The following is a 25,264-nucleotide window of genomic DNA, read 5'->3' on the forward strand; positions in this document are numbered from 1 at the left end:
CGCAATTTTACAGGCGCGTTCAGTAACGCGCCAATTAGAATGTGTCGGACTATAGGGCACTCCGCCAGTGGCTGATAGTACTCACGACTGTAGTGCAGTGACGTTGAAACACTCCGTGGGAAGCAGGTGAAGAGCCGGGTGCAGAAGTATTAGTCAACCTAGCAACCAGCAGCCTGGCGTACAGCACAGTGGATGGTTGGTTGTGGTATGTTTACATGTTTAGTTTTGCACTCAGCGTTCAGTGCAGTGTTGACTGTTGGTGATTACGGTGCTGGAATCACAGCGTGGCAATCATCATTCGCAGAGATGGCCGATACGATAATAATGTGTACGGTCAGGCGAAAAAGAACTGCAGCAAGAGCAGTGCACATTTGCCAAGGGCTCTCGCACGACAGATGTTTACCGAATAAGAAGACCTTTCATACGGCTTAGCCAGCGACTTGCTGGAATTGGGAGTTTCAACCACGAAAGGCGATGTACACTGGGCTACCAAGCATCTGGGTTCTGCACATCGCCTGCTTCCCGCGTGTCCTCTCAGCCAGTGGAGTAGTCCCCTTCAAATTTGAGCGTTGTACTGTTCGCACCTGTAGTTTCCAGACATATGTTCCTTTTCTAAAGTTGTTTGTTTTGGCATTTCCTGCCGCCCATTAATATTATGCATCGCAATTTGCAAATATTCCTGTGTACGATAATGAATCACATTTCCAACACTATGCACTCTGGTTGGGATGATGATAAAGTACAATCCTGGAAGTTTGTTTTTACGAGAATTTGTAGTTTCTGAGTGGTGTTGAGACCTCCAGTGACGTGCGACTGTCGCACTCATCTTTTCATCATGACGCCCCTGATGCTGTGTGGAAGCGAGATGAACAGTGTGAAGACCTTACCTTCTCCCGTGGCCGGACAGACGTCGCAGTTGTCGCCCCAGGCCTTGCCCATGTTCATGCCGCAGCAGCAGTCCTTCTTGGACAGCCGGATGGGCAGCCTGTTGCGACACTGGCCGCCGCGCGACAGCGACGTGTAGCAGCTGCCTTGCCGCGCATCTGCTCCGCGTGAACACACGCAAGGCATCACGTCTCTCACATGAGATGTCATGCAAGCAGCTTACTTTTTCATTTGGCTAGTTAAACATTATGTATACGATTGGAAGCCAAAAATTGTAGTCCTTAGCACTTTGTAGTATTACTGTAGCTTGAAAGATAATTAATTCATCATTAAAATATTTTGACTGCCAATATCTTTGACACTGATGTATAAAAATTTCTTTTTGGAGTCATTATTTGTAATTGTGGTTTTTTTTTAAGAAAAAAAAAAGGGTAAACATTTCATATCTCCTTGTTTATTCCTTCATCCTGATGATGTGATCCTGTATACATTGATCATGTGGTACATGATTCTTGCTGTTTTAATTAAGTATGCACATTAAAAGATCGTAGATATATAACAAAAACTTGTGATGTAACACAGAATTATAATTGCAATATGTATATGAAAGAAAAATTTTCCACAAGACCTGGCATAATTTGTATTGTATTAAAATTTTTATTATGTCCAGGATCGTTTTCCATACTAAATTAAAACCGTGAGCATCATGTACCACAGGATTAATGTATACAGGATTATGCCATCAGGATCAAGAGATAAACTTGGATAGGTACATGATATGGAATAATTAACCTTTTGCCTTTTTTTATCAGTAGTTACAGTGATGTGTAGATCATTTTATGTGAAGTTTTGTTCTTACAAATTGTTATGCATACAGGTCATAGTTTTTTTATTGCCCATAGGGTAGGAAAAGTCAAAAAAATTAAATAATAGAATAGAATTTGGAAGTATGTACTTGCAGTGATGATGTAGCTGAAAAAATGAGGGGGTGGGGGGTAGTTTGTGGGGTCGGACCACTGCCTTCCAGTATTAAAAACTAAGCAAAGACATAACAAAATTACACTTGGCTACTTAAGGGTACAGAGATTTTTTTAGGAGGATTATTGTAATCCATAGTGGGATACTGTGATGTATTTTCTTTCCTTTATAGCCGGACATGCTGAAATGCACCCGTGATACTGTAAGCATATCTTCCGTTCAAACTTCACAAGTGTAATTCATGTAATATATAATATTAGTATACATGTTTTGTTTTAACAAAACCATCAAACAATTGACATGAAACAAATTATTTTAAAAAAACAATTGAAACCATAATATTATACCGGTATGTTCAGTTTTATTTTCTCAAGCAAAATTATCACTTATATTTCTATGTGTAAAGCTTGGAGTGATAAAAAATTTACTATTTCTCGAGAATGTAGTGTGAAACCATTATAAGATTCGATTCTAAAGAAAATTTACTCATGAAAAAGTGTGTGCGTGGAATCCACGCACGATACAGAAGAGAAACTTCTTGCTTATTAGGATATACATAGAGATACATTAGTAGTATTTTTTTTTATCGAGCAAGAGATAATAATTGAGAATAATAACAATGCGGATATGATCTCAAATGAAAAAAAAAACTGAGGAGTAGACACACTCAAGCGGCGTAACAAGGATTCCATAGCATCACTGCTGCGTCATTTCTACCTCTCCCCTGCCATCTCCCCTTCCAGCTATTACAACTAGCATATAGCATACTACGCTACGTACATATCTCCTACCCCCTTTTCACTCTTCCCATTCGACCACTAGCGCACGAGTTGGAGTGGCGTCGCCGCTAACGCATTCTCCTCTACTAGTTCCCGCCAGGGGCGACCCAGGAAGACTTGTTTGGGGGGGGGGGGGGGGGCCTCCGGTAGTCTGGACCTAGTATAATACCTGTTTATTACTTCAGAAGTCGTATTATCCAGTACATATTTAACCCTTCTGGGGGGGAAGGGGGTTTGGACATGCCCCCGTGCCCCTCATCTAAATCCGCCACTGGGTTCCCCCACCAACGTACCTAACTATTCCCTTCATGCGTAATGTTCGAAAATTGTAGCCCCATCAGCAAAGAAGTTTCACTTAAAAAAAAAAATGGTATCATGGTCGTACTGGCTACAGTCCTGGTGCAGTGTCGATCAGTTAGCGGCTCAGCTCACCGATGCAGCTCTTGCGGTCCTGGCTGGGGATGAAGCCCTGGTCGCACGCGCAGTAGAAGCTGCCGTCGGTGTTGACGCACGTGCCGTCCTCGCACACGCCCTCGTCCAGGCACTCGTTCCGGTCCCCGCACTCGTTGGTGTCGGCGTCGCGGGCCTGGCCCTCGGGGCACTCGCAGGCGAAGGAGCCCGGGCTGTTGACGCAGCGGCCGCCCTGGCACAGCCCCGGGATCGCCTCGCACTCGTCCACGTCTGGGAACACGTCGACACGCACCTCTCGGTCAGGCGAGCCTTCCTGACACCGCCAGGGTAACTCTGGAAGAGTGCTTCCTGACAATACCAGAGTAACTCTGGAAGGAAGTGGTGGTGTCGGGCTGGATTTAGGCTTGTTTTCTGTGTGTTTAAGTGTTTTTTTTTCTTATTTGGCATTTATGATTTTTTTTTCTCGTGACAAACAGTGAAAAACTCAAATTGCGTATGTCCAAGAAAGTATATTAAATCAATTCATAAGGTGTACTCAAGTATTACTACACACTCGAACTGTTGATTAACACATTATTTATTGCCTTTACATGGATCTGCGCTTTACAGATTCGGTTTTGGGATGCTTCTGCTCTCTCTCAGGGCCGGTGCAAGGTAAATTGGCGCCCTAGGCGAAAAACCTTAATGCCCCCCCCCCCTCCCCCCACCGGACACCCCAAAAAAAATTTTCCTTGCCTCAAAATACATCATGTAAGCCTAAGATTTTGTCAACAATCAAATGTAAGCAGGCTTGTGTTTTTTTTTTTTACTTTTTTACTTATTACAAATCATAAACAGGTCACCGTGGACTTTAAATAATTACTTATATCGATATAAACATTCCAAACTGTTACAAAAATCCATGTTCATCTAGTTTCAATAATCGTTAAACATATTATATCAGCTGTTATGTGTCGTGCTGCGCCGCCCCCAGCTACTTGGCGCCCTAGGCGGTTGCCTAGTTCGCCTGTACGGACGCGCTGGCCCTGCTCTCTCTAGATTCGAACCGGAGACGCTCAACGTGCGCGACCCGCTAGACTTGTTTATATCTACCACACTCCTATTTCAGTATGTCTTAAGCAATTCTCGATGCAACTAACTTATCTCTGATCGTGATCTCGCTAAAACATAATCCTGATCTCGTCCTTAGTACATACCACTCTCCTACTACTTCTACACTTGTCCACCCAAGTCAGGAGGGCTCAACTGAATAGGCGGAATATGGCCACTAAAAAAGCTGATTGGTTGAGAAATTCCAACATCAAAAATTAAGTTTTATGTATAAAGAAAACATAGAACTTTCTTAAAACATAATAACTTAAATAAAAAAGTAATATTACATTCATTATTAGATCGGAATGCTGTATAAACGGAGTTGCGTATTAAGTATAAATATAAAATCTACTTTGGAACAATTTTTGGCAAAGTTGAATTATCTTGGTAGCAATACAAGTATGCTGCCATGTGCAGACATGTGCCATGGGCGTCGCAACCGGGGGGGACGGGGGGGATACGTCCCCCCCAATAATAAAAGTCTTCAATTTCATCCCCTCGAATAATATATTTAGTTTCATAGTTATATTATTATGATTTCTGTAATATAACTCATATGTTGCGCATGGTGCATTTAGTCCAATCGTGGTAATGTGATTACGGTTTTTACAAATTTGTTCTCTGAAAATATTTTTTATAAAAAATAAATTATATATTGCAACCAACTATAATTAGAATATTAAGGAAAGAAAAAAGCCTAAAAAACCACCTTTTTGCACCTTCAACCCCAAATTTTCCCGGGGGAGGACCCCCGGACCACCCGCTTTTTTCCCAGGGGAATGGATATTCCTCAACAACTAAATCAATTGCAGTCCCCCCCAAAAAATATATCCTTGCGACGCCCATGCATGTGCACATGTGTAGTTTTTGCAATTGAACTGATGTTATTATTTTAAAAACTTATACTTTGCGGCTATGCAGTTTTTAATTTTTGAAACGAAAGATACAACATTTTAACATAGCGTTTAGTTTGTTTCTAATTGTAAAATAGATAATCTTAAACCTATATGGTGAATATTTCCGAACGACCACAAAAAATCAAGGTTGCCAACATTAACTTTCGAAAATTTAACGACTTTTAGGTTGTTAGGTTGCTTATAAATGGGAAGCCTACAACTCACATAGTTTCGGTTCCCTGCAAGAATTTCCGAAGATTTCCGAAGTTTTGCGTTTTGGTATTAACGCCACTTCAGCCGCTAAATCAGAAGTTTCCAATGAAAACAAGCATGTTGGTACTGACCTAACCTAACCTAACCCTTCGATTTTTTTAATTTCAATTTTTGAGAGAAATCCGAAGTTGCACGAACGTGGTAGGGAACCGAAACTACATGAGTTGTAGGCTTCCCCTTATAAATACCGCACAGTTCGTTGATTTCCAAAGAAAATAAGAGCGTTAGTTATAGCATTGAGTTTTTTTTATATTCCTTTGCATTGTGCACCCAAGTGAATTCGCGCCAACTCCACGCGGGCTTGCACACGCTGCAAGTCAGCATATCGAACATAACCTCACTCGGTTGCTGCCACATGAATTTGAAACGAATGCAATTTGGTATTACTTTTAGTTATTTAACAATTTGAGATGGAAAAAGTTAAGAAGAAAACTTTTGGAAGAAGATCTTGGGTGCCGCACTGTGAAAATATTAACCCTAGAAACGATGTGAAAAATTTTAGTTTCCCTAATGATCCTGAAAGGGTTGTTAGGTTATGTGTATTTGTTGGACTTCTGAATAAGTTATTAATTTGATGGATAGATGACGACCTAAGTTATTCTCCGAATGATTCTAATTTTAAAAAATTGTGTTGGGGGGGGGGGGGAGGGGGGGGGCGGAATTAAAAATATTTCCATTAATCTGGAATAAAAATAACACCCTAGATCTTATACAATATGAAGCCCTTGATCCTGCGGTATTGGGACAAACAAAATTACCTTCTTAAACAATAACATTGAATTAAATTTTTGTACATACATTTGATAAATAAAAAACCATTCGAAAACTATTTTAAAACCATGATATAACATTATGCATTAATAAAATACGTATTTAAAATACACTTTTGCATGGTTTATTTCACGCTGGTTGTTGGTATTATTACATTACATAGTGGCGGTTACTACTTCTATACTCCTTGCTGCAATGCACAATAGCTGTCTCTGTGCAAGAATGGATTTGTAAATTTCATAAGATGAAGTGAGATGTCGCAGCGGAAGAGCATAGGAGTGGCGTCATAGGACCCAAGTTCAAATACCATTTTGGCCATCCTTGATGTATGTTATCCGTGGTTTCCCAGAAAACTCTCGCAGGTATGCGTGTCACGTCAGTGGCCGTGCGGGCTTGTTGGGCCATTCAGGTACCCGACGCGCGTCACGGCCTTGTCTCGCTATATTAATAAATATCAGTGCGAAAAAAAATATATGTTTTATGATTTATTGATGATCACCAATCTAATCTATCTATACAAGATACATGTTCATCACTATTTAAGGCTTATAGTCTGTTGGCAGGTATTTTCGTTACCAAATTGGCTTAGCTCCTTTCTCCTAGATCTTATACCTGGTGAGGGCATACTATAGGAGTTTTGTTTCTTAATACTATTATTCCTCTGTCCCATGTTGCCATTTAATTCTTCTTAATAATAATTCTAGTAATCTTTTGGGGCTACGTGGTGTTTTATAATTTAATTATATATCTTCTTATATTGTAAATTATATACATAAATATGAGCTAGCCATAGCTAAAAGCACACACCGGATCACAAACGTTAGACTGTTGGCGGCTTGAAAACGTGAAAGTGTTTGACTAATGGCGTACGGGCGGATGGCGGATGGCGGACGGGCATTGAAGCCTGAATCACAATAGCCCGTCGCCCGTACGTGCGTCAGCCACCGAGCGATTCACAACACTCCGCTCGTTCGTCGTAATATTTTTTTCCATTTCAATGTTGACAACTGTTGTGAAAACTTAAATTTTGGAAACAATTCTCTTGTGTAAAACAATAAATTGTGAAAACACTTAAAACTCATTTAGGTACCTCAATTTTTTTCCCCCCCACTGTGGGATTTATTTTCACATTTCCAGAGTTCCCACGCGTAATGAAAACACTTCTGTGAATCTGTCCATTTTTGTTACAAAAAAAAAAAACAGCTTTTGAAATGTGTTCAAACAGTAGTAGTAGTGGTGAATTTTCAGTAAATTTAGGCTAATTTGGCTAATTTTGAAGGTCAAGGTTATCCTAGACGGCCGCCGTGACGTCACAGTCCAAGATGGCGGTCGGCACCAGGCACCACACCCAGAACCCGTGTCCCCGGACATACTTTCCTGTACTACTTCTAACGTGTGTTGAAAAATAATTTTGGAAACAGCTAAACAACTGAACTAAATTCAACACGTTCTGATATAATAAGATTTGGCACGCATAAACTTGGCTGACATTTAGAGGTTACAATATTTCGCCCGTCCGTCAAGACAATCCAGGGGCGCAACAACTAAATTTCTAAAGGGGGGGCAATATACATTTTTATAAAGAATCATCGATCCTCCCTATTGAAGCGGGGGGTCCGAGCCCCCGGGAAAATTTGTATTTCAAGGTGGAAAATAGTGCTATTTAAGCAGTTTTATTATCTAAAAATTGATTACACAGCACTTTCTTTGCCCCCGTTTGCCCCCACTTCAAGGTTTCAGAAGGAGGGGGGGGGGGGCAAAATACCCTCGCCCCCCACCCCTGTTGTTGCGCCCCTGGGAACGACCACACTCTGGACGGAAGGGCGGGATGACGGGGAGGGATGGTCACTCACCCACGCACTGCCCGCTGTGCAGGTTCTTGATGAAGCCCTGGTCGCAGGGGAGCTGCGCGGGGCACTTCTCGCAGGGGTGTCCCCAGGCGCGGCCCACCGTGGCACAGCACAGCTGCTTGGTGCACACCACGCCCTCCAGCTGCGCCTGGCACAGCTCGTTCTTGACGCGCCGGTAGCACGGCCCCGTGCGGTAATCTGCGGGGCAGCCCCCTCGCCTCAGTAGCTGTGCCTACTTTCACAACCTCGCTGAAACGAGGCGTTAACTAGATCTTCCGAGGTGTGGGGTAAGAACAGCACTTCCCTGACGCAGGATCTTCTAAGGCGGGTGGCTCATGCCCCTACATCCCCACCACATACATATATCTCTCTTCCCTACCCGGACACACATACGGTGTGCAGAGCTTCAGGAAAAACAACGCGATCTCAAAACTACTCAAGATATCCGAGTGGGATCTGTTTACGAAAAGCATTCATTTAAGAGTTCGCTGAGGGCGCGAAAAGTACTTTTGATTTCGGATTTAACTTTTTAAACCGTATTTTTATAAGAGTTAAAATGGCTAAAACGCATGTTTTCAGAGTAATTTTTAGGCGTGAAACAACCAGTACAGATTCTTGAAAGCACTTAAGGGACTTGCGTCACACCTTTATCTTCATTTATTCACCATATAACGTTACGGTCACCGCTCAAAATTCACAGTTATCCTATGGACGACGAGAAGATTGCGCGCCAGTTCAGAGCCTTGCTCTTAGAGGCGACACAGCGCTAGAAGCACCAGCGAGCGTCGCGCTTATCATCCCGCCTCACTAACACACACACACACCTGACGAACGGCACCTTAAAGCTAAATCATTTTACCCCGACACTCCCCTCCCCACCTCCCTGGTGAGAAATGCGAGCAGGACTCTTGCCCCTGTGGGCCAGTCCTGCATTTCCCTCCAGCTGGTTTCCCCTCTCCCTCAACCACACTATCTCCTTCCCATCAAGTACCTCGCTGATTCCTGTGTCTGTCTCTTCCCCCTCCTTTCCCTCCACCCTACCCTAGAGGTCACCACAAGTTCTGGTTCAATATGTGCGTTTCTCCACGTAGAACAATAGTGAGAATGGCAAGAGCGTCCTTGTACATGCACCGCCCATGCAAATGATCGACTACATAGCACCCCATTTATATTCTTGGATCTTTATGAGCAATGAATTAATTGGTTTTGCTTGTGATTTAGTTATTGGATAATGTACATTTTTTAGCATTAATCCTTAAAATACTAGCATTTTGTTAATATTATAAGTTTTATAAGTATTTAGCTATAGCTGTACTAAATAAATTGTGCTGGTAATTTTTTTGATGAATTAAATTTCTGTAGCTAAAAATTATTCAATAACTGAATTTAATAATGTAGCCCTCCGTAGTCAAAATTGGCGATAGGTTGCTAAGTTAAGAGAGACGAGGTTCCCAGCACAATAGTTGCATCTGCAGCACAGAGCACTCATTGAACAGCAAGTGGAAACTCTAACCGAAAAAGACAGACAAGGATACGGCAGTTATTGTATTTAATTTGAAGACGTTACTACACCAGTTATTACTACAGGCATTTGTTACTACATTGATGAAGCACGATACAGCTTGGGCATCCAAGACTTAACATGCTGATGTCAGCGGGGTCTAGCTGCGTTTTCCGATGATTGTATGCGTGGGTCGACTTAAATTTTAAAAATGCAAAAATACCGCTTGTGAACGTTTAGATTCAGGAATGTCTGGGGGTCTTTCTTCAGCCTATAGGTATATTCTGTGGTTCCAGTTTCTGGGCAGAGTTTGGCTACACGCTGTGAAGGATTTCTTCTTTTTACACATTTAAGATGGGCATTTTTTGCCCATTGCAAAAGAATGTTATCAACTGTGATCGTCAAACAATCATGGTGTTTTTTTAGTTACTAGATGAATAAAGTTCTTCTTCGTGAATGTTTGGTACATGACTGCTCACAAAGAGCACACTGCTCGTTACCTGCTTCACAACGACGACCCGTGAACCCGTACACACAGGCGCATCTGTCGGGCCCGATGCACCGACCTCCGTTGATGCACGGCTCTCTGCAGATGGCTGCAACATTGTCGGGAAGGTTTGTATCAAAGCTTAGCACTCTTAAATTGCATTTTCATTTATTATTTTCAGTTTATAATGAAATTATCTAGGGAAAAATAATCTGAAATTTTTTACCACTGTATAGAAAATTTTTGGCTCCTATACAAAATTCATGCTGTTCAATTTGCCTATATGTTTATTTTTATTCATATTTTGTTACATATGCAACATGCTAATATTTTGTAATATTACGATATAAATGTAACACCGGGTGGATGTCTTCTTGCGAGCCTCATATATAATTGCAATCTCCAGGGTGACACAAAACCAGGGACGAAACTAAGGGGGGGCAGACGGGGCTTGTGCCCCGGGCGCCGCATTTGGAGGGGCGCTGAACTGATAGAGTAATTTATACTATATATTTACTTCTATATCGTAGTGTTAGAGCAAAAAAAAGTCTAGTGCAGTTTAACGGAATTATTCATATTGGAAGATATATAATATATACGCTAATAAAAATGATATTATTCTCGTACATTCTAACTTGCGATGGTACGGTGGTAACTGGTAGATACATACCACTGAATTTTGGTAGGTACAAATACCTTCTAGATTGTACGTCTGGCAACTCTGCCGTGGCCCTGTGGGAACCATGGAGGGAAATCCCCACCCGACCTTGGAAAGTCGCGACATTTCTCACCCCCACCGCCCCGCCCAGGCCAGGTCAGGCATTGGGTATCTAAAATAGTTTCAGTTGATCACAACCACAACCCAGTAGGGTCATTTGCCCGGGAGTATCTTTTCATGTGTGTAGCATTTCTGTTCTCTCAGTTACGTCACTTTTGCTAGTTGTGAACACAAAATTTCGTAAACTGCTTCAATTGTGTTTGACAATCGTGTATAATCTCAAAACATGTAAAAAAAAACGTCTGGTGCAGAATTCAAAAGAAGAGCTAAAGAACGAGAAAAAAAAGCTCGCCAGTCTTCGTCCTTTTTATCATCTTGGCTTAATGTCAAAGACGTTAATGAAGAAGGTACGTTATTAACATACTTGAAAAAAATAAGGTAACAATAATTTTTTTTAAATGTTACCTACTTTATTATTTTAGTTTTTGTTATAGAAAAGTATTGCATTATAACTTAAAAAGGGCAACCATTAGATCTAATACTTAATTTTGAACAACATTTTTTAAGTCCATACTCAAACAAAGGACATTAGTACTTTGCTGCGCATGTCTGTCGATCTGCCTATTTAAATATAAAAATATTTTTATGAAAATTGGATCAAATACATGTTTGAAATAAAAATTTAGAAGAAAATCATTTTCGGCACAGCCTACAGGCGTATGTAGATTTCGAAGTAATACATATTTACTCTGGAAGTATTTTTAAGACTCCTATAAACTTCCAAAACATTTTAATTACTTAATGTATCTAATTAAATTATTTATTTTCTCCAATATTACAAAATAATGGATTGAATATTTGTTTATTTCTAACTCAATGTATCCGGCATTAAAGAGCATAGAACGATTTTCATATTATGTGTCAGGTAAGGTAGGTAATTATTTATTTTTTTTACCTTCTTACACTTTTTTTTCATTCCTTGCACTAAAAACGTGGCCAAATAAAAATTTTCTTTGCACCAAGGATTATGATAATATTAAGACGGTTTGAAATAAATACGAACAAATTTGATACTTACTCATTATGTTTTGAATTTTTTAAAATTTCAAAACTTATGTATGTGGTAGTAATTCGTTTCATCAAAAATTGTTTCAGCCAAAGTTTTCGATGAAGTTAAGAATTTATAAATAAATTATTACGGATTCAATAGTATATAGGTATATTTAAAAAATATAATGCCTCTTTTTTAATTTCAAACCATGTTACTTGCAGTAATACTTGGTCAGATAAAAAATTATTTTAATAATAGTTTTAGACAATATTTAGAAATTAAAAAAAAAATAGGAATGGATTTGTAGTGTACATGGTTGAAAAATATTATTTTTTTTCTTACTCCAACCCCAAGTTTTTTCAACTCCTTGAATAAAGGTTTGAATCATCAAATCAATTTTAATACAAATGTTTTAGATAAAAATTATGATTTTCAAACAATTTGTACCGATTTAATAGTGTGCTTACTAAGGAAGTAATGATTTTGGTTGTCTTTCAACCCCTGTTATTTTCTGCCCCTTGAAGTAATGGCTGGGCATATAAAAAATAAATTAAGACGAAACTTGTAGATAATATTTTTAGGTTTTACAATAAAAAGTATTGAATTTAATAGTGTTAATGGAACGAATTTTATTCTTTTTTTATTTCACCCCTCTTTTTTCAACCCTTTGCAGCAATGGTTAGTCTTATAAAAATTGTTTCAGACAAAGAGTATAGGATTTACCAGCTCAAACTAGAATTTCAAAATAGTATAGCAATAGCTTACACAGAAATCACATATCTAGACTTACTCATTGATCAAACAAGTCTAATTACTTTGGTTTTGTTTTGTAGGTGGTAGCAGTAGCATTAAGGATCCTGAAGAACATTCGATTCAAGAGGTATGTGTAACTGGAACAAAGAGAGAGTGGGCAAGAAAGAAGCCATCAAGAAGAACTTCAAATTCCAGTAACACAAGTCATCAATGAAGATGAGTTCCAACCATGCACTGTATCTGAGCAGCATCTTACGACTACTGTTGGAACATCAAAGGCATTTTTTTTCGAATTCAACAATTCCGACAAAGAACCTCGTCCAGGGTGAGCCTGCTATTTATTTTGATTTCAGAGACCCCGGGAAGAGGCCTGCAGCCTTTTCGGATACAGAAAGATGCTTTATAGTGTCAGGATTATTGAACGAGGGGAAGGTAGAGCCTGATCTAAGTATCACCTCAAGAGATGGAAGAAATTTGACCAAAGACTGGTTCACCAAAACATTGGCTGGTGGTCTAAAGGTACGCCGAACATGGCTAACATACAGTCAATCAAAAAATGCCTTGTTTTGTGTACCCAGAAAACCTTTTTCTTACATGTTTTCTGAACAAAAAGTATCTGTTTTGGACAAGGACGAAGGTTTCACTCAGTGGAAAAATTTGAGTGAAAGGATTCCTGAGAATGAAAATTCACTTAACCACAAAAAGTGTTTTTTTCTCGTGGAAAACATTGGAATTATCCTTAAATTAGTGCTCTGGTATTGATAAAGAGCTGCAGGATCAAATAGCACAGGAGGAAACACACTAGAGATGAGTTTCGTATGTAATAATTGATTTTATTATACATTTTGCAAAACAAGGTAGTCCATTAAGAGGTTCTGATGAATCCCTATACTTTCGTGACCCTAGATGTGGCAAGTTTTTAAACACAATATAGCTGGTATATCATTATAATCCCCAACTGAGAGAGCACATTCTCCGCCATGAAAATGACCAGGTCAGCTACTTTTCTCCTTATATCCAAAATGAATTTTTAGAAAATATCGCTGGAAAAATAAGAGAACATATAGTTAACGACATGAAAGCTTCTAAATACTTTTCCATTATGTTTGACTGCACGCCCGATCTAAGCCATTTTGAACAAATGTCTGAAGTTCTTCGTTACGTGAAGATCACCGAAAATGGCCCTGAGATAGTGGAAAGTTTTCTTGATGCCATAATAGTTAGTGAAAAAACTGGATCGGCTCTTTTAGAAGAGATTTTAGAAAAACTCAGAAATGATAGATTAGATATTAAGAACTGCGGAGGGCAGTCATATGATAATGGGTCAAGCATGACTGGTGTGTACAAAGGAGTTCAATCTCGTATCAAAGAAGTAAATAGTTTGGCATATTTTATGCCATGTGCAGCACATTCGCTAAATTTAGTTGGGGTGAATGCTGCTAGCTTATCACCAGAGGCAGAGTCCTACTTTGGCCAACTTAATTGTCTCTACAATTTCTTTGCTTCCTCCACCAATAGATGGGAGGTTCTAGTGCAACATGTTCCCTTATCGCTCAAACTGCAAAGCAATACCAGATGGTCGACTAAGAGAGAAGCTGTAGCTGTAATATATAAGCAACAAGATTATAGATGCTTTGAATGATCTCGTGACCAGCCCAATAAGAACAGCTGAAACAAAAACAGAAGCAACTTATTTTCTAAGAAATATCAGAAATTTTGAATTCATTGTATTCTCCTGTTTTTGGTATAGGGAACCAAGCCGTATTGATATCGTCAACAAATTATTACAAAGAGATGACATCAGTATCGATCTATCAGCAAAACATATTAACCGTATGATATCAGAATTAGGATCAGAAAAGTTAAATAGTTCCACAAACGCAATCAGAGAAGCGAAAGAAATAGCAGAAACAAGTAAGGGGAAGAAAGAAAAAGCGGATGGTTGATGAAAAGGGTGAAGATGAAAGCTATGAATTCTCAGAAGAAAAAAAGTTCAGACTGTTGATTATACAAATAATAGATCGGATTCTGAGTGAACTGAGACAAAGGTTTTAAGCTATTCAAAACATTAATAGTTTATTTGGTTTCCTCAATTGAGCTCTGTTTGAAACACTAAATGGTGAATAATTGAAGAAACAGGCACTTGATTTAGCTACCACATATAAAGAAGACTTAAACAGGGACGATCTGGCGATAGAAGTTGAAAGTTTTAAGTATCATGCCTTGGATTTAAGCCCTAATATGAAAACAGTTTCACCAGCATATCTTCTGCCATTAATATATAAGAATGTGCTTGAAGACGCATACCCCAACATAACGACAGCATTGAGAATTTTTTGCACAATACCAGTCTTAACCACCTCTAATGAAAGGAATTTTAGCAAACTAAAAATGATAAAAAATTACCTTAGAAATTTAACAGGTCAGCAAAGACTAACCAACCTGAGCATCATATCAATAGAGCACAAGTTAGTTTCAAAGCTGTCTTTTGAGGGCAATGTAAAAACATTTGCAGCCAAAAGAGCCCGTAAAGTTAAGTTTTAGTTCAAGTTTTCTGTATGTGAATTAATGTTTTTATCACAATTAGCCAGTATATTAATATATTGTGTGAAATGTTTAATTATTATTCTCAAGATAACAACTCGAGTGAAGTCTTTTATTCATAATATTAACTCTATTTATCTTAATCAAATATCCTGTTCTTTTTGTCGATTCAGTTCACACATATTGTTCTGTTATTTGATGATAAACTTTTCATTTCATTTGCAGCATTTATGTAAATATTGTGAAAGTATATATCAAACATGCTACTCTTAGATTACATGTCAATTAAGTAGCTTAGACATAAGTGGGTATTTTATCTTGTAGTAAAAATGAAATTGCTGTAAATAAATAAATTTGTTTGTTATCTAATTAATAAAACATATTTGTAATTGTGGAATTCATATGTAGTGGTAATATGAGGACGTGTTGTCGGTAAATGGTTTGGGGAAAAATTAAAAAAAAGGGGGGGGGGCGCCAAGATGAGATGTTGCCCCGGGTGGAAAAATGTCTAGTTACGTCCCTGCACAAAACTACTGTATCTTTAACTTTTTGAAAATTAAAAGTTTCACCGTGGCAGTAATGCCTGTCATCTTACAAGTACATGATGTTATTAATTTGTGTAGATATCAGGCTTCTTATTGTTCTTATGTGCACTGTTGTAGCAGCAGCAGCAGCTTCTAGTTAAAACAGCATGCAGAATTTCGCTGCTGCACTCGCGTACTTGAGACAATTTTTTGAATGCTACTGTACCTCATTATTGTGCATTCAGCCAAGATTTCCTTTTTATTTAAGGTGCTGGTCAGGCATTGGTTCAAGCTGATGGGTCGCAAATAATAAAATAAAATGTAAGGCCAAGAATTTTAAATCGTTAAAACATCTGTTCTTTCCGAAGACAGGGTTTTGTAAAGGTGTGCATATTTGGAGTTCGGAAGACTTAAAATCTGTCCGGGGGGGGGGGGGGGGGGAACTAAAAGTCAGTCATGGGGACTGTCGGCAGAAGTGAAAACTTAAAATTTTGATTTTAAATGTGTAATATGATATCATTTCTACGTCAAATGTACGCAAGAAAATTATTTTGGTATTATATCACTAGCATTTCGGTGACGCGAACCCATAAGTTTTGCCCCTACCAATTATAACTTTAAAACTAGAAGAATTGAAGTGTTTTCATTGAAAGAATAAACAATTATTAACTTAAATCTACAAATAATCAAAATTATCTCTAATAAATCCATACTCTGACATCTGAATAAATTCACATCGTAAATAAATAAACAAAAAACACATACACTCAACTTAACTACCTACTAAAAAATATCCAATACTCGCAATATGTACCACACAATAACGTTAAAATTTCCTTGGAAAATAAAGATAAAATTAAAAACTTGTAAATTTAAAAATTAGAATAAATTAAGTTTTATCCTTGAAATATAAAAAAAATTAAAACGTCACGTGACCATGTCGATGACGACTTACATGAATTTACTCCCTATCCAAAACCTTCCTATAGAAGTTTTCACTTCAAACACCACAGCGGAAAGGAAGATGTAGCTGTAAGACTGCTCACGTTCGCCGCAGAACTCTCCTTGGTAGCCAGGCCTGCAGACGCACCGCGAACCACTGCACGTCCCGCCGTTCAGACACGCCCCTTGGCACGTGCCGTCGTCTGAGAAGCGACAACAAAGAACAAACACCAGTTCATGAGCTGCCGAGTTGCGCAGGGGAAAGAGTCAGGGGCGCAACAACAAGGGGGGGGGGGGGAAGAGTCAGGGGCGCAACAACAAGGGGGGGGGAAGAGTCAGGGGCGCAACAACAAAGGTGGGGAAGAGTCAGGGGCGCAACAACAAGGGGGGAAAGAGTCAGGGGCGCAACAACAAGGGGGGGGGAAGAGTCAGGGGCGCAACAACAAGGGGGGGGAAGAGTCAGGGGCGCAACAACAAGGGGGGAAAGAGTCAGGGGCGCAACAACAAGGGGGGGAAGAGTCAGGGGCGCAACAACAAGGGGGGGGGGGAAGAGTCAGGGGCGCAACAACAAGGGGGGGGGGAAAGAGTCAGGGGCGCAACAACAAGGGGGGAAAGGGTATTTTGCCCCCCTCCCCCTTCTGAAACCATGAAGTGTGGGCAAACGGGGACAAATAAATTGCTGTGTAATCAATTTTTAGATAATAAAACTGCTTAAATTGCACGATTTTACACCTTGAAATACAAATTTTCCCGAGGGAGGACCACCAGACCCCCCGCTTCAATAGGGTGGATCGATGATTCTTTATAAAAAGTTATATTGCCCCCCCCCCCCCCACTTTTGGAAATTTAGTTGTTGCGCCCCTGGAAAGAGTTGGCTGGTGGACTGAACTGTTGGGACGGTATTCCAAGACGTTTGCCGTAACCTAACTCGCGGGCCGTATTCCAGGAACGTGTCCGAACCGAATCTCAGTAATGGAAGCAAATAGGCAACAGTTTTAATAAAACGGTGCCCTGCGCGAGGTTAGAAACTGGTTTCAACGCATTCTAGCGGACGTTTCGCAACCGTCGATACAATCGATTTGGCAAAAAAAAAAAACTTAGAGATAGCAGCACCATTGCACAAAAAATAGAACCACCTTTCTAATTTTCTGAAGTACTTTTTAAGTTGCGTATATGTCATGTTATTGCCATAAGAGCGTACAAAATGTGTTTCAGGATAGTTTCTCTACCATTAAACTCCATTTGGCACACCCACGCGCTTGTTACGTCCCTCCAATGATGAGTTAATGGCGCCAAACCGGGGTCCACCATCTGGACAAACTCAACTAAAAAGTGAGCTTTGCGCATGCGCGGAATTTGGGCAACAGAACGGAAACTAATAGGACACCAAAATCCGTTCCCTGAAAATAAGGGACTGGCCGTGTCCTATCGTTGCACTAGGAATACGGTTATGGTACAGGTGTAACATATTCAACACCCTTAGTTTTGTGTCTTGGAATACCGGCCTTAATGTTCGTCAGCTGTGCTTATAGGGCCGTCGAGAAACAGGGGGAGGGGGTGATATTCAAGATTTTTTTTTCTTGGGCTTACCTTGACAGGATGGAAAGAAGAAACTACAAGTCTATTGTTGATAGAATTCATAATGCGATATTCGCAGATAACGTTATAGCCATAGTAACCTTTACAGTCATTAGATTTTTTTTTAAATTTTTGTGTTTGAAAAGTTGTGCATTAAATAATAGGGATGGATATGGTAACAAACATATTCTCTCAATTTTTGATCCATCAAAATAATTTAACATTAATTTATATAAAAATTAATTGATTCTGTACAATAAATGGTAAATCATCGGTTCAAAATAATATTCTTAAAACCATCAAGAGCATTAAATAATGCGTTCAAAATGCTACTAAATATTAGTAAAAATAAAGGAAAATCTCTAATATTTATTTTAATATTTTTAATAATTACAGTTAACAATATTCTGGGATTATTCCCATATATTTTTACAGGAATAATACATTGAAAAATAACTCTATCAATAGCATTACACAATGATTTGCACCCGGTCATTGGTTTTCTCTATGACCCTCGCTGTACAAATAAACCATTATGTTGTCAGTTTTAAATGTTACTAGCTTCAAACAAAACTACTCGCTTATAAATTTTTAGAAAGGCAGAATGTTTTGTTTGGTGTTACGAACATTGAAATAACGCTTAATATTTTATCAACTATTTGGCCAATATTTCATAGCGAATTGTGATAAAAATTAAATAACACTTAAATTTGCCATTATTAAAACATAAATTCAAGTTAACGCTTTAATTAATTTTTAAAAATGTAATTCTTTCATATCCAAAATTGATGTAACGTTATTATTTTAGAAACCAGTTAGTAAAAACAAAATGTTCAGATCAAGGCGATTGTAAATCTCCATACCACATTTTTAAATAGCAGTTTCTTATATGTACCTGAAAAAGAAATAATTTTACTGTTATTTTTTTCTTCGAAGTAAATATAACTGTACATACCACAGTCAAAATAATATTAAAGTTTGTTGAAAAAATTAATAAGTAACATCTTGGATATTGAATGCTGCACCGTCATCACTAGGTTAATAACATCTATAAAAAATAAAACCTCACATTAATTTTACATTTTTAAAAGATTAAAAAAAAAATCTTGTCTCTACATCACATCGCTTACCTCTGGACAAATAACTAGTGTTTTACTTGTCTTTGAAATGTGTGTCAAAAATTATATTGGGCATGGAGGCTTACATATATGTAAATATTTGTATACTGAGAATAAATTAATGGTCCGAGAAATAAGCCTTGCCAAGTTTTGTATTGAGATCTGTGTTTAATGGCCCCGCCATACCGGGTACACATTCGGCGTGCATTGCTTCAGAAAATACCACGCGAGTTGAAAGTTGCTCAAGATATCAGAGTGGTGTCTGCTTACGAAAAGCACTAAAGAGTACGCTGAAGGTAGATTAGTAGTTGCGTTTCCGCGTATTGTTTTTGAACTTTAGTTTTTAGAAGAGTGAAAATGGCTTAAAAGCGTGTTTCAGAATAATTTTTAGGCACGAAACATCTGTTACAAATTCTTGAAAGAACTTAGCGTACTTTATCTTCATTTCTCTGCCTCATAATGTTACAGTTACCACTCAAATCTCAGAGTGGTTCATGCACGACTATAAGACTGTTCAGAACTTTGCGCTTAGAGGCGATACCGCGCTAGAAGCACCAGCGAGCGTCGCACTCATCATCCCGCCTCACTAAAGCTCGTTCTGCAATAACATGGAAACGGGAGACGGATCACGTAAACGAAAACGGATCTCCATGGAACAGAGTGTCTACAACAGCACGCAGATGGAGACGGACCCGTACGGATCAGCTCGGAATGCTGAGCTCTTCCGTTTACGTCGCTCCGTACGATCAACAGAAGCTGAGCACTTGGCTGTAATGGTAGCCATGTTTGTTTAAGTTAATAAATACGTTTAAAAAATTCTATTAAGTACCATAATTTTCTAATTCTATTATATTGTGGTTTATTTTCATTATGTATGCAAATTCTGCGTGTGCTACGCTCTCGAAGCATTATATATATATATATATATATATATGTGTGTGTGTGTGTGTGTGTGTGTGTGTGTGTGTGTGTTTGTGAAATAAATATTTCGTAAGCTTGAAATGCAATCTCTCTGGTTGCCATTTGTTTCAGTGCGCTGTGGGAGCACTAGATGCGATAGTGAAATGTCCCGGTAGATCGGTCTCCGTTTTCGTGATCCTTCTCCGTTTCCCGCGCCGTTGTAGAACGGGCATAACACTGACTTGGACCCGCCTAGTCAGGAGTGTGTGTTGGTGAGGTGGGAAGATAAGCGCGGTGTCGCCTCTAAGCGAAATGCTCTGAACTGCCGCTCATTGGGAAAACTACGACATATTCGAGCGGTGACCGTAACATTTTACGGCGAAGAGAAATAAGGATAAAGGTGTAATGCAAGTGCCTTTTGAGTGCTTTCAAGAATCTGCACCGGTTGTTTTAATGCCTACAAAATTACTCTGCAATTTTTAACTCTCCTGTAAATACTGTTTAAAATAACTTAATCCGGAATCAAAACTACTTTTCGGCCCTCAGCGAGCTCTTAAACAGGTATACCCCCACTCTTGATATCTCGAGCAGTCCTCAAATCGCGTTGTGTTTTTCCCTGAAGCTGTGCGGGCCCTCAGGTGGAAGTGACGGGGGACGCACCACAACGCCGAAATACCACAACGCCGAACGTACAATAACGCCGAAAACCATAACGCCGAAATGCCAAATTGACTACAACGCCGACAGCTAGAAAACTGCTGTGTACCACAACGCCGAAATACACTAACCCCGAAAAATTTCATTGCTTGGACTGCCACAAAGGTTAGGTTAGGTAAGGTTAGTACACAAATTCGTTCAGTTGTTTTCCATTTTTCTCCTGTGCCCCCCCCCCCCCTTCCCCGTAGCAACATTTTTCGGCTTTACTGTATTTCGGCGTTGTGGTACACAGCAGTTTTCTAGCTGTCGGCGTTGCGGTCAATTTGGCATTCGGCGTTATTGTACGTTCGGCGTTGTGGTAACGACCCGAAGTGACGCACCTGATTTCCGCTGGGGCATCTGGTAGTGCGGGTGTTGTTGCTGCAGCTGCTGCTGGGCGCCGGAGCAGGTGGACGATATGGCGCCGCCCTCGCACAGGCACACGTTGGGTTTGATGCAGCGGCCCGTCGCGCACGGCCGCATGCAGATGGCTGCAAACACAGCGCGTCACGTGCGCTCAGCACCGGCCCATTCCAGCTCCACTCCCCCTGTTTTGACGTGAACACGTCTTCAAAATTGCTTCCATAGTGGGAGGCAATTAAAAAAAAAATTGGTTGTCTGTAAAGTCGGTTTACAGACGATAGTTTAACGTGACGTCATAACAAATCAATGATGAAATGATTCCATAGTTTTATGAATAAAATTGAATCATTTTTATTGAATTATAACTATTTTGTATGGATACAAATAAGGAGTGAAATGAAATCTACAATTTAATTGATAAATTTACTTTTATTTGCACTCATTAATTGAAATATGTTTATTACTTTAACGAAGAGATACTTTTAACTGTTACTTTTATATTTGTTTGCTATTTAAATTCTTCCAATCTGTGTTATTCTGTTAAGGATAGGACGATGATAGGAAAAGTAGGAAACGAATGGGAGAGTTTCAAGTCGATGGTTGTTCCAATCGAGTGGAAGAGAGATAGATGCGGCGCAAGCGTACAATGAGTGTAACGGGACACAGCGTAACGGAACAATGAGTCATCCTTTATCGTGCGTGCAGCCGGCGTTCATCGATTTATTAGACGTTGTCACGTCAAAAACCAATGATAACAAAATCGGGGGATACAGTTCGGTGTTGCAGCTACGTATCTATCATCTCCATCCAAAATATAATTACACCACTGGATAGCTAAATGATCAAAGAATTCGTTACGCTAAGTGAGGTCTGTGACGCATCGCGCGCGGTGGAGGGGGAAGCGCCGCCATTTTGAGGTCATTTTGCTGCGTTTCGAGATTTCCATTTAGTACAACTTTTGACTCGGAGAAGCTACGACGTTCGTTTGAGTTTCAATCGTCAGCTCTCGTCAAAATCTATCGATTGCACATATAAAACATTAGTGTAAAATAGTTACAGAGAATATATATGGTGTTAAAATAATAAAAAATGGTGCATTTTATAATTTGTATAGAACATATAACTTGTTACGTACACGTATTCACGTACAACACATGACCGTGTCCATGACACAGCCATACCCCATTTTATTATATTGTTCTGTTAAAGATCTGGACTTTCATGTGAACAGAAAAAATAATTGTTATTAGCATATGTCAATTAAAGCGCTGATCAATACCTATTTCAATTCTTATTCTAATATTTTATTTATTCGACTCTAGTTTGGCGCAGTTAAAGCGAGAACGCCTTCTCTTACACTAAACCACGAGACACAAACAATGTATAGTAAGTTATATCAAGGAATCAAACATAAAACTACACATTAACATACAGTACTAACAATTACAGCAATAAACGATGAATTATTTAGTAATTTAACATTCAACATATATAATATAATGTATTAAATATAAAAAATTAAGATATAATCAAATACTAACGTAAAAATGATTAAATATTATTTTTACTACAAAATAATAATATATTATGACACGAATTTATTAGAATTTTATCATAAGAATTCATTAAACTAACCGGAGAACTGGAGAATAATTTATCAGGAATAGCTATCAAAAATGTTAAAGATAAATTTTCTGTAAGATCCCTCTTCAAAATGTTACGCCTCTGTAAAAGCAAATGGCCCAAGACCGCCTCTCGTTATTATGTTGGTATTTTACTATTATTATTTAAAGTTCTTATTATATATCTTATATATTATTTCTCTAGCCTATTTTTCTGTTGGTCCGCGAGATCTTCATTATTCCTTTATCAAATTCCATTATTCACCCCTCATTTTAAAGCTTATCGTGCCGGCTAATGACGAAAAATATACCCACGATCTAGAAATGTACCGCTTCTCTTAAATTTGAGATCATCTAAGAAGAGGTACTTTAACGGATGCGTCGATTTTTCGATATATATCGAATCGGATTCGATAAATATCGAATCGGATATACACTTGAAACATCAGCGTTTACATATTTCTTTTTTAAATTGCACTTCCGTCATAATAAACAGAACTTATGATAAAGAAATCCTAGAGGATACTTTAACTTAACCAAAAATTTCCACCAAAAAACCACTTAACCATAACTTCTGGCACGTCAGACTTTTCTTATAAGTAAGTACTTTTTGAAATTACTGTTGATATTTTGTATCACAAACATAACCTTCAAACATAACATCTTACATTTACTTCTCATAGCATCAGTTAGTATTGAAGATACGTACAACCAAAAAGTGAACGATGATCACATCATCAATTCGAAAATTGGATTTAAAGAGGGTTTGTAAATGCGTATATTATTGGTATGTTTGAATATAATATTTCTGTAAAAAAAAATGTGTAACAGTTATTTGTACTGATGTTTTCTTGTTCCTATTCTTCTTCAAAATTTCATTTTCCCCAAATTTTTAAAAATTGGAATGCCACACAAAACGATTGGGTGCGCACTGCGGAATTCCGCACGGGTCGACTAGTACATATATAATTTCTCAAATGCGTATTTTTGAAGCAACGCCATATCTCCCTTAATTCTTCATCAAAATCAATTATTTAATGTCATTTTAAAGCTTATGTTCCCCACTATTGACGAAAAATAGACAATTAGTTATAAATTAGTTTTTTTATTAAAACATTTATTAAAATACTTTTTATAAAAAGCATATTTTCATTAGGAATGCTATCTGTTAAAGGTATTCCTAATGAAAATATATTCAACTAACAGGTTGAAGGTACCAATATGTTCAACTAACATGACAGCTGCAAGTGTAATCCATCACACAAATCAATAAAATCAACGTAAAGTGTTATAAATCGTTATAAAATGTTATTTATACACAAACGTAAATAATTAAGCGTAATTAACTGATTTAAATCAACGTATTAAAACACGCAAGTGCTCTTCATTTCAATAAAATTGATGCTGGACATAAATTGTGTACATAGATAACGACTTTTTATTTTTATTATTATATTTATTACTTCTCCTTAAAATAAATTATCAATTCATTAATAAATACTTACATTTACTTACTTCCATATTATTATATTACTATTCGCTGTTTGATAACGAAACTATACCAAATATTCGCTCGGGTCAGCTAGTAATTATTTATTTTGGATAGACGATTGCGACCTCCAGCAGACGTAGAGAAAACTGTAGAAAAAAGAAAATAAAAAATGACAAGTGCCGGGGCGGACCCTGGAGTCGGCCCGCCCCGAGACGCGGACGAGGAACCTATTACGTGAACACTTAAAAAAATGGTTCCGTGATTTTTTAATGTAAGGCACGGGCTGTCGACGAGAGATAAAGCTCGAATTAAAAAAAAAAAAAAGGTCTGTAATGTCGGTTTACGGTCGATAGTTTAACTTACAACGTCATAAAAAACATGGATGAAATGATTGCATACTTTTATGAATAAAATTGAATCATTTTTATTGAATTATCACTATTTTGTATGGATACAAAGAAGGAGTGAAATGAAATCTACAATTTCATTGATAAATTTACTTTTATTTGCACTCATTAATTCAAATATGTTTATTACTTTAACGAAGAGATTATTTTAACTTTAACTTTTATACATGTTTGCTATTTAACTTCTTCCAATCTATGTTATTCTGTTAAGGATAGGACGATGATAGGAAAAGTAGGAAACGAATGGGAGTGTTTATAGTTTAATGTGCCTCGAAAAAGTCAAATCGAAGGTTGTTCTAATCAAGTGGAAGAGAGATAAATGCGGCGCAAGCGTACAATGAGCGTAACGGGACAAAACGTAACGGGACAACGAGTCATCCTTTTTCGTGCGTGCAGCCGGCGTTCATCGATTTATTACGTCACGTCAAAAAAATGTTTTTTTTTACATTGTAACAATTGAAGATAAAGTATAACTTTCAGCTAGAAAAAAAAATTATGTGTAAATTATTGTAACAACCTGATAACACAATTATACTTGTTATATTTTGACAGGTACGAGAATTTATAACCAAAGAAGAAGACCGAAAATAAAAGTTAATTCATTTTAAGAAATTAAGTTTAATGCTGGTAATG

The 25,264-nt window shown here is 38.3% G+C and overlaps 1 protein-coding gene across 2 annotated transcripts in view; it reads right to left on the minus strand.

Annotated features, from left to right (window-relative positions):
* LOC134532924 (fibrillin-2-like) overlaps positions 1 to 25,264 on the minus strand; it is a 275,398-nt gene that overhangs the window by 97,515 nt on the left and 152,619 nt on the right. For both annotated transcript variants that reach the window (XM_063369992.1, XM_063369983.1), the window contains exons 3-8: positions 21,089 to 21,238; positions 16,560 to 16,658; positions 9,937 to 10,032; positions 7,939 to 8,133; positions 3,075 to 3,323; positions 888 to 1,043 (exon numbers count right to left, since the gene is read on the minus strand). In XM_063369992.1, the coding sequence (XP_063226062.1) occupies positions 888 to 1,043; positions 3,075 to 3,323; positions 7,939 to 8,133; positions 9,937 to 10,032; positions 16,560 to 16,658; positions 21,089 to 21,238 (945 nt within the window). The remainder of the gene's footprint in view (positions 1 to 887; positions 1,044 to 3,074; positions 3,324 to 7,938; positions 8,134 to 9,936; positions 10,033 to 16,559; positions 16,659 to 21,088; positions 21,239 to 25,264) is intronic.

Source organism: Bacillus rossius, chromosome 1 (genome assembly GCF_032445375.1).
Source record: "Bacillus rossius redtenbacheri isolate Brsri chromosome 1, Brsri_v3, whole genome shotgun sequence".
Classification (NCBI taxonomy): Eukaryota; Metazoa; Arthropoda; class Insecta; order Phasmatodea; family Bacillidae; genus Bacillus; species Bacillus rossius.